This window comes from Phalacrocorax carbo, chromosome 31 (assembly GCF_963921805.1).
Source record: "Phalacrocorax carbo chromosome 31, bPhaCar2.1, whole genome shotgun sequence".
NCBI classification, from domain to species: Eukaryota; Metazoa; Chordata; class Aves; order Suliformes; family Phalacrocoracidae; genus Phalacrocorax; species Phalacrocorax carbo.
Window position 1 is genome coordinate 91,010 of NC_087543.1, and position 16,032 is coordinate 107,041.

Genomic DNA, 16,032 nt, shown 5'->3' on the forward strand with positions numbered 1-16,032 from the left:
CACCGCGGCTCCCGATAACCAGCGCCGCCGTCGGAAGAGGAGTTTTCTTTGCAAAAAAAGGCTTTTTTGGGGAGCGGGGAATATAGAGACACGCGTTTTTTGCCGCTATATCTTTAACCTCGGAGGAGCCGGGGAGAAGAAAGGCGACGTCGAAGCCCCAAAACCGGGCATTACACCCCAAAAAGTCATCAAACCTCAACCGGGAGCCTCGATCTCGCCGCGCGCTCGTTAGGCTGCGTTTAATTAAGCCTTTCAGGTATTGATTTAACGTCCCCTCCCAGCAGGCGCGATCCGAGCCGGCTTGCGGCGTAATTAGCGGGGATTAGGCGAGCGCCAGGCAGGAGAGGAGCCTCGGCCGCCGCGTCGGGGTAGGTTAATGCCGAGCGCAGACGGATTTAATGCCTGTCCGTCTGTCCGTCCGGCGGCGGGGAGAGCAAAGCGGGGCTGGGAAAGCGGGAGGAGGCCGAGGGAGGCGAGGGCTGCTTCGGGCGCGTTCTCGTGCCGCACCCCACGCGCAGGCTGGACCTCGAGGGGCGAAATCCCGCCCATCGCGGGAGAAGGTCGGGCTCAGGATGTGCTGAGGAACCCCAACGGGGACAAGCCTCCGCCTTCCAGGAGCTTTTGAGGAACCCCAACGGGGACAAGTCTCCGTCTTCCAGGAGCTTCTGAGGAACCCCAACGGGGACAAGCCTCCGCCTTCCAGGAGCTTTTGAGGAACCCCAACGGGGACAAGTCTCCGCCTTCCAGGAGCTTTTGAGGAACCCCAATGGGGACAAGCCTCCGCCTTCCAGGAGCTTTTGAGGAACCCCAACGGGGACAAGCCTCCGCCTTCCAGGAGCTTTTGAGGAACCCCAACGGGGACAAGTCTCCGCCTTCCAGGAGCTTTTGAGGAACCCCAACGGGGACAAGCCTCCGTCTTCCAGGAGCTTTTGAGGAACCCCAACGGGGACAAGTCTCCGTCTACCAGGAGCTTCTGAGGAACCCCAACGGGGACAAGTCTCCGCCTTCCAGGAGCTTTTGAGGAACCCCAACGGGGACAAGTCTCCGTCTTCCAGGAGCTTCTGAGGAACCCCAACGGGGACAAGCCTCCGTCTTCCAGGAGCTTCTGAGGAACCCCAACGGGGACAAGCCTCCGTCTTCCAGGAGCTTTTGAGGAACCCCAACGGGGACAAGTCTCCGCCTTCCAGGAGCTTTTGAGGAACCCCAACGGGGACAAGCCTCCGTCTTCCAGGAGCTTTTGAGGAACCCCAACGGGGACAAGTCTCCGTCTTCCAGGAGCTTTTGAGGAACCCCAACGGGGACAAGTCTCCGCCTTCCAGGAGCTTTTGAGGAACCCCAACGGGGACAAGCCTCCGCCTTCCAGGAGCTTTTGAGGAACCCCAACGGGGACAAGCCTCCGTCTTCCAGGAGCTTTTGAGGAACCGCAACGGGGACAAGCCTCCGCCTTCCAGGAGCTTTTGAGGAACCCCAATGGGGACAAGCCTCCGTCTTCCAGGAGCTTTTGAGGAACCCCAACGGGGACAAGTCTCCGCCTTCCAGGAGCTTTTGAGGAACCTCAACGGGGACAAGCCTCCGTCTTCTAGGAGCTTCTGAGGAACCTCAGCGTGGACAAGCCTCCGCCTTCCAGGAGCTTTTGAGGAACCCCAATGGGGACAAGTCTCCGCCTTCCAGGAGCTTTTGAGGAACCCCAACAGGGACAAGCCTCCGTCTTCCAGGAGCTTCTGAGGAACCCCAACGGGGACAAGCCTCCGCCTTCCAGGAGCTTTTGAGGGGCCTCAATGGATGCAAGTCTTCATATTTCAAGATTTTCTGAGGAACCTCAACAGAGACACGTCTCCATCTTCCAAGGCACATGAGGAACCTCCATGGAAACAAGTCCTCGTATTCCAAGACGTCCTGCAGAACTTCAACAGAGTCGAGTCTCCGTCTTCTAAGATCTGAGGAACCTCAACGCTACAAGTCTCCAACTTCTAAGACCTCCTGAGGAACCTCAATGGAGACAAGTCTCCGTATTCCAAGAGCTTTTGAGGAACCTCAACAGAGACAAATCTCCATCTTTGGAGGCAGGATTTGAAGGCGCCGTTGCTGGTGACGCCCAAGCGGGAGGTGCCGATGACCCTCCGGAGGGACAAGAGGGATCCGGATGGATCGGGGGATGGGGCAACGCCCCTCGCTTTGCCCCTCGGACTCGATTGAAGGAAGATATTTGTTACGTTGAGACGAGTTTTAGCAGGGCTTGTCGCGATAGGACGCAACGGGGATGGTTTTAAGCTAAAAAAGGGAGATTTGGACTCAATTTAGGGAAGAAATCTGTTACGTTGAGGGTGGGAAGAGGCTTTTTATCAGGGCTTGTCGCAATAGGACGCAACGGGGATGGTTTTAAGCTAAAAAGGGGAGATTTGGTCTCGATTTAATGAAGAAATTTGTTATGTTGAAGATTTTTATCAAGGGTTATCATGATAGGACGTGACAGGGATGTTTTTGAGCTAAAAAGGGGATATTTGGTCTCGATTTAAGGAAGAAATTCACTACGTTGATGCTTTTTATCAGGACTTGTTGCGATAGGACGTGGCGGGAATGGTTTTAAGCTAAAAAAGGGGAGATTTGGATTAGATTTAAGGAAGAAATTTATGTGGAGGGCGGGAAGAGGATTTTTAGCAGGCCTTGTTTCAATGGGACACATCGGGGACGGTTTTAAGCTAAAAAAGGGGAGATCTGGTCTCGATTTAAGGAATAAATTTGTTACGTTGAGGCTTTTTATCAAGGCTTGTCGTGATGGGATGCGGCAGGAATGGTTTTAGAGCTAAAAGGGGGAGATTTGGACTAGGTTTAAGGAAGAAAATTGTTACGTTGAGGGCAGGAGAGATTTTTTTTATCAGGGCTTGTCACCATGGGATGTGACGGGAATGGTTTTAAGCTAAAAAGGGGAGATTTGGACTCAATTTAAGGAAGAAATTTACTACGTTGAGGCTTTTTATCAGGGCTTGTCGCGATAGGACGCGGCGGGGATGGTTTTAAGCTAAAAAGGGGAGATTTGGTCTCGATTTAATGAAGAAATTTGTTATGCTGAGGATTTTTATCAGGGGTTGTCATGATAGGACATGACAGGGATGTTTTTGAGCTAAAAAGGGGAGATTTGGTCTCGATTTAATGAAGAAATTTGTTATGTTGAAGATTTTTATCAAGGGTTATCATGATAGGACGTGACAGGGATGTTTTTGAGCTAAAAAGGGGATATTTGGTCTCGATTTAAGGAAGAAATTTACTACGTTGATGCTTTTTATCAGGACTTGTTGCGATAGGATGTGGCGGGAATGGTTTTAAGCTAAAAAGGGGAGATTTGGATTAGATTTAAGGAAGAAATTTATGTGGAGGGCGGGAAGAGGTGTTTTAGCAGGGCTTGTCTGAATGGGACGTGGTGGGGATGGTTTTAAGCTAAAAAGGGGAGATTTGGACTCAATTTAAGGAAGAAATTTACTACGTTGAGGCTTTTTATCAGGGCTTGTCGCGATAGGACGCAACGGGGATGGTTTTAAGCTAAAAAGGGGAGATTTGGACTAGGTTTAAGGATTAAATCTGTTACGTTGAGGGCCGGGAGAGGCGGGAGCAGGTTGGCCGGCGGGGTGGTGGGTGCCCCGTGCCTGGAAGGGTTCAGGGTCGCGTTGGACAGGGCTCCGAGCCGCGCGATCCGGGCGTCCGCGGACTTTTTAACGGCGAAACCCCATTCCTACAGAGCCCCCGTTGCCAGATTTCCCCATTTCCCCCCCCCCCCCCCCAAAATAACGCCGCGGCGTTCCCGCTAACCCTCTGCTCTCCTCCCCTCCGCTGCAGGATGGCCGGGGAGACGCGGCAGCGCCCGGCGTGAGGCACCGACCGCCGCCGTCGAGGGAAACCATGCGTCAGCAGCGCGGCGAAGCCGGACGTCGCCGGGTTTCGCTCGCCGGCAGCACGACGGCGGCGCCCGAGGCCCTCCCGACGCGACGGCAATGAACGTCCCCCTGGCGCGGTTCGGCTCCGTCGCCGGATCATGAGCTCCCACCGTCCCCCGCGGCACGACGGCGCCGACGCCGAGGCTTGCCCGCCGGTTTTTTGGCCGCAAAATGGCAGCGTGGTGGCGACGGCGGCGGCGGGGGGAGAAACCCCTCGCCCGGTTCCCGTCACGCCCGCCGTGCCTAAAATGGGGGTGCGCGCCCGGATCGCCGACTGGCCCCCCAAAAGAGACGCCGCCAAGGATCCCCTGGTTGGCACCAGCCCGTGCCGGGAGGCGGCGAACAACCGGGACGCCGCTTGCTGCCGGGGTTTTACCGGCGGTCAGCAACCCCTCGCCGGAGTTTCGGGTTTTAAAGCCCTTCACCGCTTGGCGCGGCGACGATCCAAAGACGTGGAATTTCAGGAGGGTTGGCCCCGTTCCCCGGCGAGGGGGTTGGCGCCGCTGCGACACCGGAGCAGCAGCGAGGTGACGTTAAGCGAATGCGATCCGGAAGAGCCGGCGGAACCGCGGGGGACCAAACTTGGGGGAAACGCCGGGCTCTTCCGCGAGTACGGCAGCACCTCCTCCATCGACGTGCAGGGCATCTCGGAGCAAAGCTTTTTCGATATGCTCAATGAATTTCGGACCAAGAAGCCCGATCGACGAGCCGCGACGCCCGAACGGCTCGGGGAAGCCGGATTTCCTCCGGGATCGTATCCCGGGATCAAAACTGAGGGTAGAAACGGATCCCGGGAGGAGCCGTCGGCTCAATCCAAGGAGAAACCCCGCAGGAGGTGTCCCAAAGGCGACGCCGGCGGCGAATCCATCTTCAAGAAGCTTCGGAGCGGCCGAACCGAGGGGGAGCCGGAGGAACCGCGGACGCCGGAGCCGGGGAAAGCCTGGGTGTGTCAGAAAAGCTTCGCCCACTACGACGTGCAGAGCATGCTCTTCGACCTCAACGCCGTGGCCGTCAACCGAGCCGTGGTCGCCCAACGCCGAAACACCACCACGGGAGCCTCGGCGGCTTCGGCCGCCACCGTTCGGGCCGGAGCTTTGGGAGGAGCGGATCCGGCGTTCGCCAGCACCGAGGATCTCAACTCTAAGGAGAATTTAGAGCACGACGTGGGGGATAACACCAGCAACGAGCTCCTCCTCAGCTGCCCCCACTTCCGTAACGAGATCGGCGGCGGCGGCGAGCGTAACGTCAGCTTTTCCAAAGCTTCCGGGGGATCCCCGGCGATCCCGACGGCCGAGGGGGGTTTCCCAGAGCCCCCCCTCCACCTACGGCCCACCAACGCCGGCGTCTCGGTGCTGGAGATCCCCAAGGAGCTGCAGAGAAACCCCAACCGCCTCAAACACTACAGCGTCGAGCACGTGGACCTCGGCGCTCGCTACTACCGCGATCATTTCCACGGCAAAGGTTTGGGGGGGAGGGGGCTCCAGCGATGGGTTTTTTGGGGATGGGGGGGGATCTGTGGGTTCTCCCCACCGTCGCGAGATGCCGCTGCCTGCCCTCGAGGCGCTCGGAGGGGAGTGGGGGCCACAGCTTGTTCTTAAACCTGCCCCCCCCCCCCCCCAAAAACCCATCCTCGGAAGCAGGGGGAGGGTTGGAGTGGCTCCGGGTACACCCGTCCCCGGTATGGGGTTGGGGTGCTGGGTGAGGATGCGGGTGACCCCCCCCAAACTCTTCCCCATCCCCCTCTTCATCCTCATTTCTCGGCAGAGCATTCAAACTACTTTGGAGTGGACGAAAAGCTGGGCCCGGTGGCCGTCAGCATCAAACGGGAAAAGCTGGAGGATCACAAGGACCACGGCCCCCAGTACCAGTATAGGATCATCTTCCGAACCAGCGAGGTGCGTTGCTGGGAGGAGAGGGACAAAAACCAGTTTGCAAAGCGGGAAGGCGGGTATCTCTTCCCTTCACCGTCGCGCTCTCCCACCCCTCCCCGCAGCTCCTCACCCTGCGCGGTTCCATCCTGGAAGACGCCACCCCCACCGCCACCAAACACGGGACGGTGCGGGGTCTCCCCCTGAAAGACGCTCTGGAATACGTCGTTCCCGAGCTCAACATCCACTGCCTCCGCTTGGCCCTCAGCACCCCCAAAGTCACCGAGCAGCTCCTCAAGCTGGACGAACAAGGGGTGAGCCTTGAGGGAACGCCGGCGGGGCGGTTGGCGGGGCGCGGGGTGTGGTTAAACCCCCTCCTTTCTCCTCCCTTTTCCTCGCTTTTCCGCAGCTCTGCCGGCGGCACAAGGTGGGAATTCTCTACTGCAAAGCCGGGCAGAGCTCGGAGGAGGAGATGTACAACAACGAAGCCGCCGGACCCGCCTTTGAGGAATTCCTCTCCCTCCTGGGCGAGAAGGTTTGCCTGAAAGCCTTCAGCAAATACGCGGCCCAGCTGGACACCAAGAGTGAGTTGCCGCGGGGGCTCGGGGCCGGGTGGAGGGGGGGCCGCCCACCCGCTCACCCCCCCGTTTCACCCCCTCCCCGCCACCGCAGCCGACTCCACGGGCACCCACTCGCTCTACACCACGTACCAGGACTACGAAATCATGTTCCACGTCTCCACCATGCTTCCCTACACCCCCAACAACCGGCAGCAGGTGATTCCCTCCCCGATCCCGGCTCCCCGCGAGGGATTTGGGCTTCTTCCTCCCCCTTCCCCGCGTTTGGGAAGGATCCGTCCCTCCGGCATCCGACCCTTTTCCCCTCGCGTTATCGCTCCCAGCTGCTGAGGAAGAGGCACATAGGGAACGACATCGTCACCATCATCTTCCAAGAACCCGGAGCTTTACCCTTCACCCCCCAAAACGTCCGTTCCCATTTCCAACACGTTTTCATCATCGTCCGAGCCCACAATCCCTGCACCGACAACGTCTGCTATAGGTGAGCGCGGCCGGCTCCGAGGGGGCTCCGCATCCGCGCCTCCGGGCGGGACGGGGGCGTCTCCCGGCCTCCGCAGGGGATCGGGACTGGGAATGGGGACTGGGAAGGGAATCAGCACGGGAATGGGAGCGGGAAGGGGGCTGGGACTGGGAAGGGGATTGGGATTGGGTCTGGGAATGGGGCTGGGAAGGGAATTGGCACAGGAATAGGAGTGGGAAGGGGCCTGGGAATGGGACTGGGAAGGGAATTGGCACAGGAATAGGAGTGGGAAGGGGCCTGGGACTGGGAAGGGGAAGGGGACTGGGAAGGGGCCTGGGAATGGGACTGGGAAGGGGAAGGGGACTGGGAATGGGGACTGGGAATGGAATCAGCACAGGAATGGGAGCGGGAAGGGGAAGGGGACTGGGAAGGGGGTTGGGATTGGGTCTGGGAATGGGGCTGGGAAGGGAATCAGCATGGGAATGGGAGCGGGAAGGGGGCGGGGAAGGGGACTGGGACTGGGAAGGGGACTGCGAATGGGGACTGGGAATGGAATCAGCACGGGAATGGGAGCGGGAAGGGGGCTGGGACTGGGACTGGGAATGGGGCTGGGAAGGGGAAGGGGACTGGGAATGGAATCGGCACAGGAATGGGAGCGGGAAGGGGGCTGGGAGTGGGACTAGGAAGGGGAAGGGGACTGGGAAGGGAATCGGAACGGGAATGGGAGCGGGAATGGGAATAGCTGTGGGAATGGGGAAGGGAAAGGGGAGGGGACAGAATAGGCCGGCTCCTGCCTGGCCCCTCGGGGCTGCCCCAGCGCTGAGGCTCCTGGGGGAGGGTCTCGCCCGAAACCTGCGGGCACGGGGCACCCACCGCCCTCCCGAGAGCCGCTGCCGGGCTCTGGCCGTCCTCCGGGTGCAGAAATGCTCCCTCGCCTCCGCTCGGAGCCCGCGCTCGCTCTCCGGAGAGACGGGACCCCCGGGGCGAGGCGATTCCACGCGGTCCCGTCCCGACACCCCCTAAAGATGAGCTGCCGGCGGGGCCCAGGGGGGCGACGGCTCGTGCCGGGAGCAGCGGGGCCGGGGCAGCCGTCACCCCCCCCGCCCAGACCCCGCACCTCGAACTCTGTGGGTGGTTTTGGGCCCCCCCGAGAAGGGTTTTGAGGGGGTGAAGGGTCTGGAGAACGAGTCCCGTGGGGGAAACACGCCGGGGGAGGTTTAGCTTGGCTGCCAGGAGGAATTGCGTCGCCCGGAGGGGCGGCGGGGATCGGAACGGGCCGTCCTCGGAGGGTCTCGGGGCCGCGCTTTAGCGCCGAGCTCGGCAGCCTCGCCTCAACCTCGATGACCCCCGAGGACTTCTCCAACCCATGCGATTTCCCCGATTCCATCGATGCCGAGCGACCTTAACCTCTCCCCCCTTCTCCGTCCCCCCCAAGCGTGGCCGTCACGAGGTCCAAAGACGTCCCACCCTTCGGTCCCCCCATCCCCAGCGGCGTCACCTTCCGCAAATCCGACGTCTTCCGAGATTTCTTGCTGGCCAAGGCCATCAACGCGGAGAACGCCGCTCACAAATCCGATAAATTCCACACCATGGCCACGCGAACCCGGCAGGAATACCTGAAGGATCTGGCCGAAAACTGCGTCACCAACACCCCCATCGATTCCGCCGGGAAGTTTAACCTCATCTCTTTGGCTTCCAAGAAGAAGGAAAAGACGAAAGCCCGAGCCGGGGCGGAACAACACAGCGCCGGAGCCATCGCCTGGCGAGTTTCCGCTCAGGATTTCGCCCGGGGAGCCGAGATCGCGTGCGCTTTGGGTATCTCCAACGAATTCGTCGTCCTCCTCGACCTCGGCGCCAAGGAAGTGGTTTTTAACTGTTTTTGCGGCGACGTCATCGGTTGGACCGCCGATTCTTCCACCGTCAAGATATTCTACGGGCGAGGGGATCACGTTTTCATCCGGGCGGCCGAGGGGGGCCCCGAGGATATCAAGGAGATCGTGCAGAGGTTGAAGGTGAGCCTTCAAAAACTCCTTTAGAGCCTTGATATCCTTCCCGAATTATTTGTGTAGGTCCTACTTAAAACGTAGAGGTTTGGGGTGTTTTCCCGCGCGGAGGAGATCTGGGCTGTGGGGAAATACCGGCTCCGCGACGAGGCGGGGAGGGTTTGAGGGGAACGAGGAGGTTTCGCCGCCATCCCTCCTATTGTTTTTCCTTCCCCGGCGATCCCAGGTGATGACGGACGGCTGCGAGACGGTGGACATGACCTTGAGGAGAAACGGTTTGGGTCAGTTGGGTTTCCACGTCAAATACGACGGCACGGTGGCCGAGGTGGAGGATTACGGCTTCGCTTGGCAAGCGGGTTTACGGCAGGGCAGCCGGCTGGTGGAGATCTGCAAGGTGGCGGTGGTGACGCTGAGCCACGACCAGATGATCGACCTCCTCCGTACCTCCGTCACGGTCAAGGTCGTCATCATCCCGCCCCACGAGGACGGAGCCCCTCGCAGGTAACGGCGCTGCGGGGGAGAGGGGGGTTGCAGGGGGGCGGGGGGGGGGTGTTTGGGGGCGCCGCCGTCCTCTCCGCATTCCCCCAAAGCTTTTTTGGGGGGTTAAATTCGCCCCCGAGGAGCTGGGGGGGGGGGGCGTCGTTGCATGAGGCCACGCAGCAGCGGCCTGGCATCGGATTGGGGGAATTTGGGGTGCGGGTGGGGGGTGGACAGAGGATGGGCGCCCCTGGGATCCCCCTCCAGTGTCCTGGGATCCCCCCCTTCCCCATCCTCACCCCTCTCCCTCAGATATCGGGGTGATTGGGGTCCCCCATCCCTCCCCGTCCCCAGTCCCTGAGGGCTGTTGGGATTATCGGGGTCCCCGGCCACGCTGGGCTCTTGGGGATAACGGGGGGCTCTGTCCCTGTCCCTGCCCACCTGGGGTTACTGGGGGGTTACTGGGATGCCTGTCCCCCTCTGTCCCCATCGCTCTGGGGGGTTATTGGGGTCCCTGTCCCCATTCCCTCTGGCTCTGGGGGTCTGGGGGTCCCAGGTGTCCCCAAATTTCCAAGTCTATGGGGTGACCAGGCCCCACCAGCTGTGGCTGTGGGTGCCCCCTGTGCCCTACCCCCGTGGCAGTGGGGTCTCCCGTGGCTGTGGGGTGCCCCTGTCCCCCCACCCCCGTGGCTGCAGGTCCCCCATGTTCAGGGGTGCCCCCAGCCCCCCCCCCAATATTCCATGGGTCCCCATGTCTGTGGGGTGCCCCCCATGTCCATGGGGTCCCCTGTCCCCCCACCCCCATGTCTGTGAGTCCCCCATGTCCATGGGGTGCCCCCAGCCCCCCCCAATATTCCGTGGGTCCCCATGTCTGTGGGGTGCCCCCTGTGTCCATGGGGTCCCCCATCCCCCCACCCCCATGTCTGATGGGTCCCCAGTGTCTGTAGGGTGCCCCCATCCCCCACCCCCATGTCCATGGGTCCCCCATGTCTGTGGGGTGCCCCCAGCCCCCCCCAATATTCCATGGGTCCCCATGTCCGTGGGTCCCCCTGTCCCCCCACCCCCAATATTCTGTGGGGTCCCCCTGTCCCCCCACCCCCATGTCTGCAAGGTTCCCTGTCCCCCAACCCCCTGTGTCCATGGGGTCCCCCATGTCCATGGGGTGACCCCTGTCCCGCCGTGGCTGTGGTGCCCCCCATGTCTGTGGGGTTCCCCCTGTCCCCCAACCCCTGTGTCCAGGGGGTCTCCCATGTCTGTGGGGTCCCCCCTGTCCCCCAACCCCTGTGTCCATGGGGTCCCCCAACCCCTGTGTCCATGGGGTCCCCCATGTCTGTGGGGTTCCCCCTGTCCCCCAACCCATGTCCATGGGGTCCCCACCCCCGTGTCTGTGGGGTTCCCCCTGAACCCCGTGTCCATGGGGTTCCCCGACCCCCCCCATATCCGTGGGTCCCCCATCCCCCCACCCCCAGCTGCGGGGTGCCCCCATCCCCGGCACAGGGTGCCAAAGCCTAATTAAAGCTAATTAACGATGGGGGGGGGGACACGGACCTCCAGGCTTTGGAGAACATCCCCCTCCTGCCGCAGGGTTCCTTCCTTGGACAAAGCCGGCGCCAAACCCACCCCCCACCCCAGATATTTTGGGGGGGGGAGGGGGACCAGGGCGGGGTATTTTTATCACCCCCGTGCGCGGTGACGTCCCGGCACTGGGCAGGGGGAAGCGACACCCACCGCTCCTATTAATTAATCGTTAAATAGTAATTAAATAAGGGGGGGGGGGGGAGGATGTCACGGGGGGTGGGGGACGTCGCGGGTGGGGGGGGACGACGTCGCTTTGCCGGGAGGGTTTTCGGTTCGAGCCGTGCCGGCGGTACCGACCGGCCGCCGGTTCCGCAGGGGATGGGCCGAATCCTTGGAGATCAACGCCGTCGACGCGAAAGAACCGGAGACTTTCCAGTGCGGTTATCGCCCGCCGTACCGGAGCAACGCCGGCTGGCAGTGGAGCGGACCGGCATCGCATAACGCCCCCCCGCCGACGAAACGCGCCGAACAACCGTCTCTCGGTCACGGGCAAACGGTCGTACGGGGCGGGAAACAACCCGCCGTGCCGTACCGCGAACCGCAACCGCCGCACGGCAAGAGGTGAGAAACCCCCCCGGGGCAAACGCCGCCGCTCCCGCCCCCTCCGCAAACGCCGAGCGCGGGGAAAACGACAGGATTTGACCCCAAATCCTGCTTATTTTTGCCCCGTTTCCGCGGAGCCAGGCCCGTTAGCTTTCCCGAAACCCCTCATCCCGCCTCCTCTTCCTCGCCGGCGGCGGGAGCGGAGAGGGCGCAGCCGTACCGGCAGCCGTCGGGGAGCTTCTCCGCGCCGGGTAGCGCCGGGACGGCGTACGCTCGCTATAAACCCTCTCCGGAGAGGTGGGTACGACGCCCGCGGGTGCCGTTTGGGGAGAAACACCGTTATTTTGGGGTCAAAACTCAACACCCTCCCCCTCTTTTTGGCAGGTACGTGGCACCGCCGCGGCCGCCGTTGCCCTTCGAGCCGCCTGACGGCGACTCCTCATCGGGGGGACTCAGTAGCCACGAGAGCACCATGGAACGGCACAAAACGGGTACGGCGAGCCCGGGGCCGCCGCGTCGTCCCCGCCCCGAGGGGAAGGAAGGGGGGTGGGGGTGTGTGTGACTCTTTGGGGTGACACCGGCACATCGGTGGGGGGGCGGGGGGGGGGTCTGTCTCGTTGCAGAACCCTTGTGGCACGTACCGGCGCAGTCCAGGTTACCGGGGAGCGGCGGCAAACGATGCGGCAGGCAGGAACCCACGGGCAAAGATTCTCCCAACCGACACTCCAAGGTGAGCCCCCGACCCGGCCCTCGGCGGCCTCAAAATCCCCTCCCCCAGTGGGAATTTGGGGAAGCCCTTCCCCCCCCACCCCCTATTTTTTTTTTGGGGGGGGGGAAGCCCAAATTGGGGGTTTTTTTGGGGGTGGGGGCTGTGATTTTCCCACCAGGGCGACACACAATACTCGAGCCACTCCAGCAGCAACACGCTCTCCAGCAACGCCTCCAGCAACCACAGCGACGAGCGGTGGTTCGACGTCCCCGAACCCGCCGAAACCGAAGCGGATCCTTTTTCCAAAGGCGCTTCCAGCGACAGCGGGATCGAAACCTCCCTTTACGTCGCACCCAAACCCCCCCGACCCCTCCCCCAAAGGGACAAACTCCCCCAAACCCCCTCCTACGTCGCTTTGCGGGACGACGTCGGCGATAAAATGAGGGATCCTTCGCCGACCGGCAGCCAGGGGAAAGGCTACCGCCATAAACCGGGGACCCCCGCGTCTTCGGGGATCCCCGGCGGTAGCCCGGACCCCTTCAAGCAGCCCAGGTGAGCCAGGGCTCCCCTCCCCCCCCTCAGGAAGGTGCTGGACCCCCGTATTTTTTGGGGTGGGGGGTGCGTGGGTGTCGGATGTTTTCCCTCACGCTGAGCCTCGTTTCTTTCCCGACAGCTCCGCTTCGCGCTCGGGCTCAGCCGGCTACAAACCCCCCTCGAGCGAAGCCCCCCGATCCCCCCGTTTTTCATCCCAACTTTCCGCTTCCGTCCCCAAATCCTTCTTCTCCAAGCAAACGGTCAGGAACAAACACCCCAGCGGCTGGAAACGCCCCGAGGAACCCCCAGACCCCAAAAAGTGAGTGCTTTATTGCTGCGGGTCCTTGGGGGACTCAAAAAACCCCCCAAAACACCCCTCGGTGGTATCTTGGGGGGGGGTCCCGGTGCGTTTTCACCCCGTTATTCCCCCCCCACACACCCCCCACCCCCCGCAGGCAGGTGGACGCCACCACCAAGAACGTTTTCGGGCAGCCGCGGTTACGGGCGTCGTTACGGGATTTACGTTCCCCCCGTAAAAGTTATAAATCCACCATCGAAGACGATCTGAAAAAACTCATTATTATGGATAACGCCGCGACGGAGCCGGAGAGAGACGCGGTGAGGCGGCGGAGACGGGGCGGGGGTGCCCGTTTGGGGGGCTCAAAGGGCTCACCCCGCTTTTCAATGCCCTCCCCACCCCTCCTTTTTTTATTTTAGTCCCCCCAAAAAGGGCTCCAGAGGACGCTGTCGGACGAAAGCCTGTGTGGCGGGCGCCGGGACGCCGCTTACGCCGTCGGAGCGACGCCCCTCGACGCCGCCGACGGCCTTTTCGGCGGCGTTTATCCCTCCAGCACCCTGCCGAGCCGCCGGCAGCACCCCGCCGCCAACGGCAGCCTCCCCGAGAAGAAATGTGAGCGACGACGATTGGGGGTGAAGGGTGAATTTTTTGGGGGGGGTGGGTTTGGGGGTTTTTGGGGGTTGTTTTTTCGGAGGGTGGTAGAGCTCACCCCCGTCGCCGTAGCCGTTATCTCCGCCTCGGAGCTGGCACTGGATAAACCCCCCCTGCGCCGGATCGAGCCCGGGATGATGCCGTTACCGGACACGGCATCCGGCTTGGAATGGGCCAGCCTGGTGAACGCCGCCAAAGCCTACGAAGGTAGGGTTCTTGGGGGTGTCCCGTCCCCCTTCCCCCCCCCCAAAAAAAATAGCCCCCCCTACCTTAAAACTACACACCCCCCCTCTTTTTCTTTTGGCGGGGTGCTGAGGCGGGGGCTGCCTTCGCAGTGCAAAGAGCCGTCTCCCTCTTCTCCCTCACTGACTCGGCGCTGAGCCCCGACCCCCCCGCGCCCCCCGAGAGGCAGCCGGCGCCGCGGGGGGCTCCCCCCCTCAGGTATGGGGTGTTTTGGGGGGAGGGGGGGTCACCCCGTGTTCCTGTTGCTTCCCCCACCCCACCCCCCTATGGCTGTGGGGTGTTTTAGGGGGGTCACCCCGTGCTCCCGTCCCCCCCCTCAGGTGTGGGGGTGCATTTTGGGGGGTCACCCCGTGCTCCTGTCCCCCCCCCTTGGGTAAGGGGGGGGCATTTTGGGGGGTCACCCCGTGCTCCTGTCCCCCCCCTTGGGTAAGGGGGTGCATTTTGGGGGGTCACCCTGTGCTCCCGTCTCCCCCCTCGGGTATGGGGGGGAATTTTGGGGGGTCACCCCATGCTCCCATCCCCCCCTTGGGTGTGGGGGGGGCATTTTGGGGGTCACCCCATGCTCCCATCCCCCCCTCAGGTAGGGGGGGGCATTTTGGGGGGTCACCCTATGTTCCTGTCCCCCCACATTCACATTCCCCCCCCCCCCCAGGTATGGGGGTGCATTTGGGGGGCTCACCCCCATGCTCCCAGCCCCCTCCTCAGGTACAGGGCTGCATTTTGGGGGCTCACCCCGCTCTCCCACCCCCTTCTTTGCTTATGGGGGGTGAAACACCACCCTGAGCACCCCCTCTCCACCCCGATATATGGGGGGGGGGGGACACGACATTTTGGGGTCCCGGGGACCCCCCCAACAGCCTCCTTGCGCCCCCCCCGCAGCCTGTCCCCCCCTCTGGACCTGCCGGGGAAGGTGTCGCAGCTGGAGGCCATGCTGAAGCAGCTCCACAGCGACCTGCAGAAGGTGAGGGGCTGGTTTTAGGGGGGGGGGAGGCCCCCCCAAAGCGAGGCGGGGGTCCTTAGGGGGGTGTGTGTGTCCCCCCCTCCCCAGGAGAAGCAGGACAAGGTGGTGCTGCAGGCGGAGGTGGCCAACCTGCGGCAGAACAACCGGCGCCTGCAGGAGGAGTCGCACTCGGCCGCGCGGCAGCTCCGCCGCTTCGCCCGCATCTTCTCCGCCGCCGCCGACAAGGACGAGCTGTGAGCGAGGGGGGGCTGCCGGACCCCCTCCCCCCCCGCCTGGGGCTGCCGGATCCCCCCCCAGGGCTGCCGGATCCCACCCCCGGGGCTGCCGGATCCCCCCCCGGGGCCGCCTGATCCCACCCCCGGGGCTGCCGGATCCCACCCCCGGGGCTGCCGGATCCCCCCCCGGGGCCGCCTGATCCCATCCCCGGGGCTGCCGGATCCGCCCCCCCCCCCCCGGGCTGCCGGATCCGCCCCCCCCCGGGGCCGCCTGATCCCATCCCCGGGGCTGCCGGATCCTCCCCCATCCCTGGGGCTGCCGGATCCCATCCCCGGGGCCACTGGATCCCCCCCTGGGGCTGCCGGATCCCATCCCCGGGGCCACTGGATCCCCCCCTGGGGCTGCCGGATCCCATCCCCGGGGCCACTGGATCCCCCCCTGGGGCTGCCGGATCCCATCCCCGGGGCTGCCGGATCTGCCCCCCCCCCCGCCTGGGGCCACTGGATCCCCCCCTGGGGCTGCTGGATCCCCCCCGGTGGCCGTCTGATCCCATCCCCGGGGCTGCCAGATCCCCCCCGGGGGCCACCAGATTCCCCCCAGGGCTGCTGGATCCTATCCCTGGGGCCGCTGGGTCCCCCCTGGGGCCACCAGGTCCGATCCCCCCCAGGGCTGCCGGATCCCCCCCCCCCCCCCCGGGGCTACCAAATCCCTCCCTGGGGCTACCGCCACCACCCCGGGGCCACCCAACCCCCCCCCCAGCCCCGGGCGGAGCGTCCCCATGGGGCCGGGGGCTTCCCTAGGGACCAAAGGGCCTCCATACGGGACCAAAGGCCATCCATAGGGGGCCACGAGCATCTATAGGGGACTGAGCCTCCGCGCGGGGCCACGAGCGTCGCTGTAAGGCCCGGGAGCCTCCATAGGGGGCCGGGGCCATCCCTATAGGCCCAGGAGACTCCATAGGGGGCCGGGGCCATCCCTATAGGC

The 16,032-nt window shown here is 63.2% G+C and overlaps 1 protein-coding gene across 4 annotated transcripts; it reads left to right on the forward strand.

Moving 5' to 3' along the window:
• The first annotated feature begins 10 nt into the window (after nt 1-10).
• SIPA1L3 (signal induced proliferation associated 1 like 3) lies at nt 11-15,300 on the forward strand. 4 transcript variants are annotated; one of them, XM_064437410.1, is made up of 21 exons: nt 12-256; nt 3,832-5,390; nt 5,694-5,824; nt 5,923-6,111; nt 6,207-6,381; nt 6,470-6,573; nt 6,699-6,856; nt 8,271-8,847; nt 9,065-9,339; nt 11,209-11,454; nt 11,578-11,733; nt 11,821-11,927; nt 12,060-12,166; nt 12,324-12,697; nt 12,819-12,998; nt 13,135-13,297; nt 13,397-13,589; nt 13,701-13,835; nt 13,964-14,069; nt 14,751-14,832; nt 14,920-15,300. In XM_064437410.1, exons 2-21 carry the CDS (start codon nt 4,028-4,030, stop codon nt 15,067-15,069), a joined length of 4,971 nt encoding a protein of 1,656 aa, XP_064293480.1. In that variant the 5' UTR covers nt 12-256; nt 3,832-4,027; the 3' UTR covers nt 15,070-15,300. The 4 variants fall into 4 exon arrangements, 2 of the variants coding, with proteins under 2 accessions (XP_064293480.1, XP_064293481.1); XR_010370397.1 differs by lacking the exons at nt 14,751-14,832; nt 14,920-15,300 and adding an exon at nt 14,227-14,238 and having other exon boundaries at nt 11-256; nt 13,945-14,069; XR_010370396.1 differs by lacking the exon at nt 14,920-15,300 and having other exon boundaries at nt 13,945-14,069.
• Nucleotides 15,301-16,032: the final 732 nt, after the last annotated feature.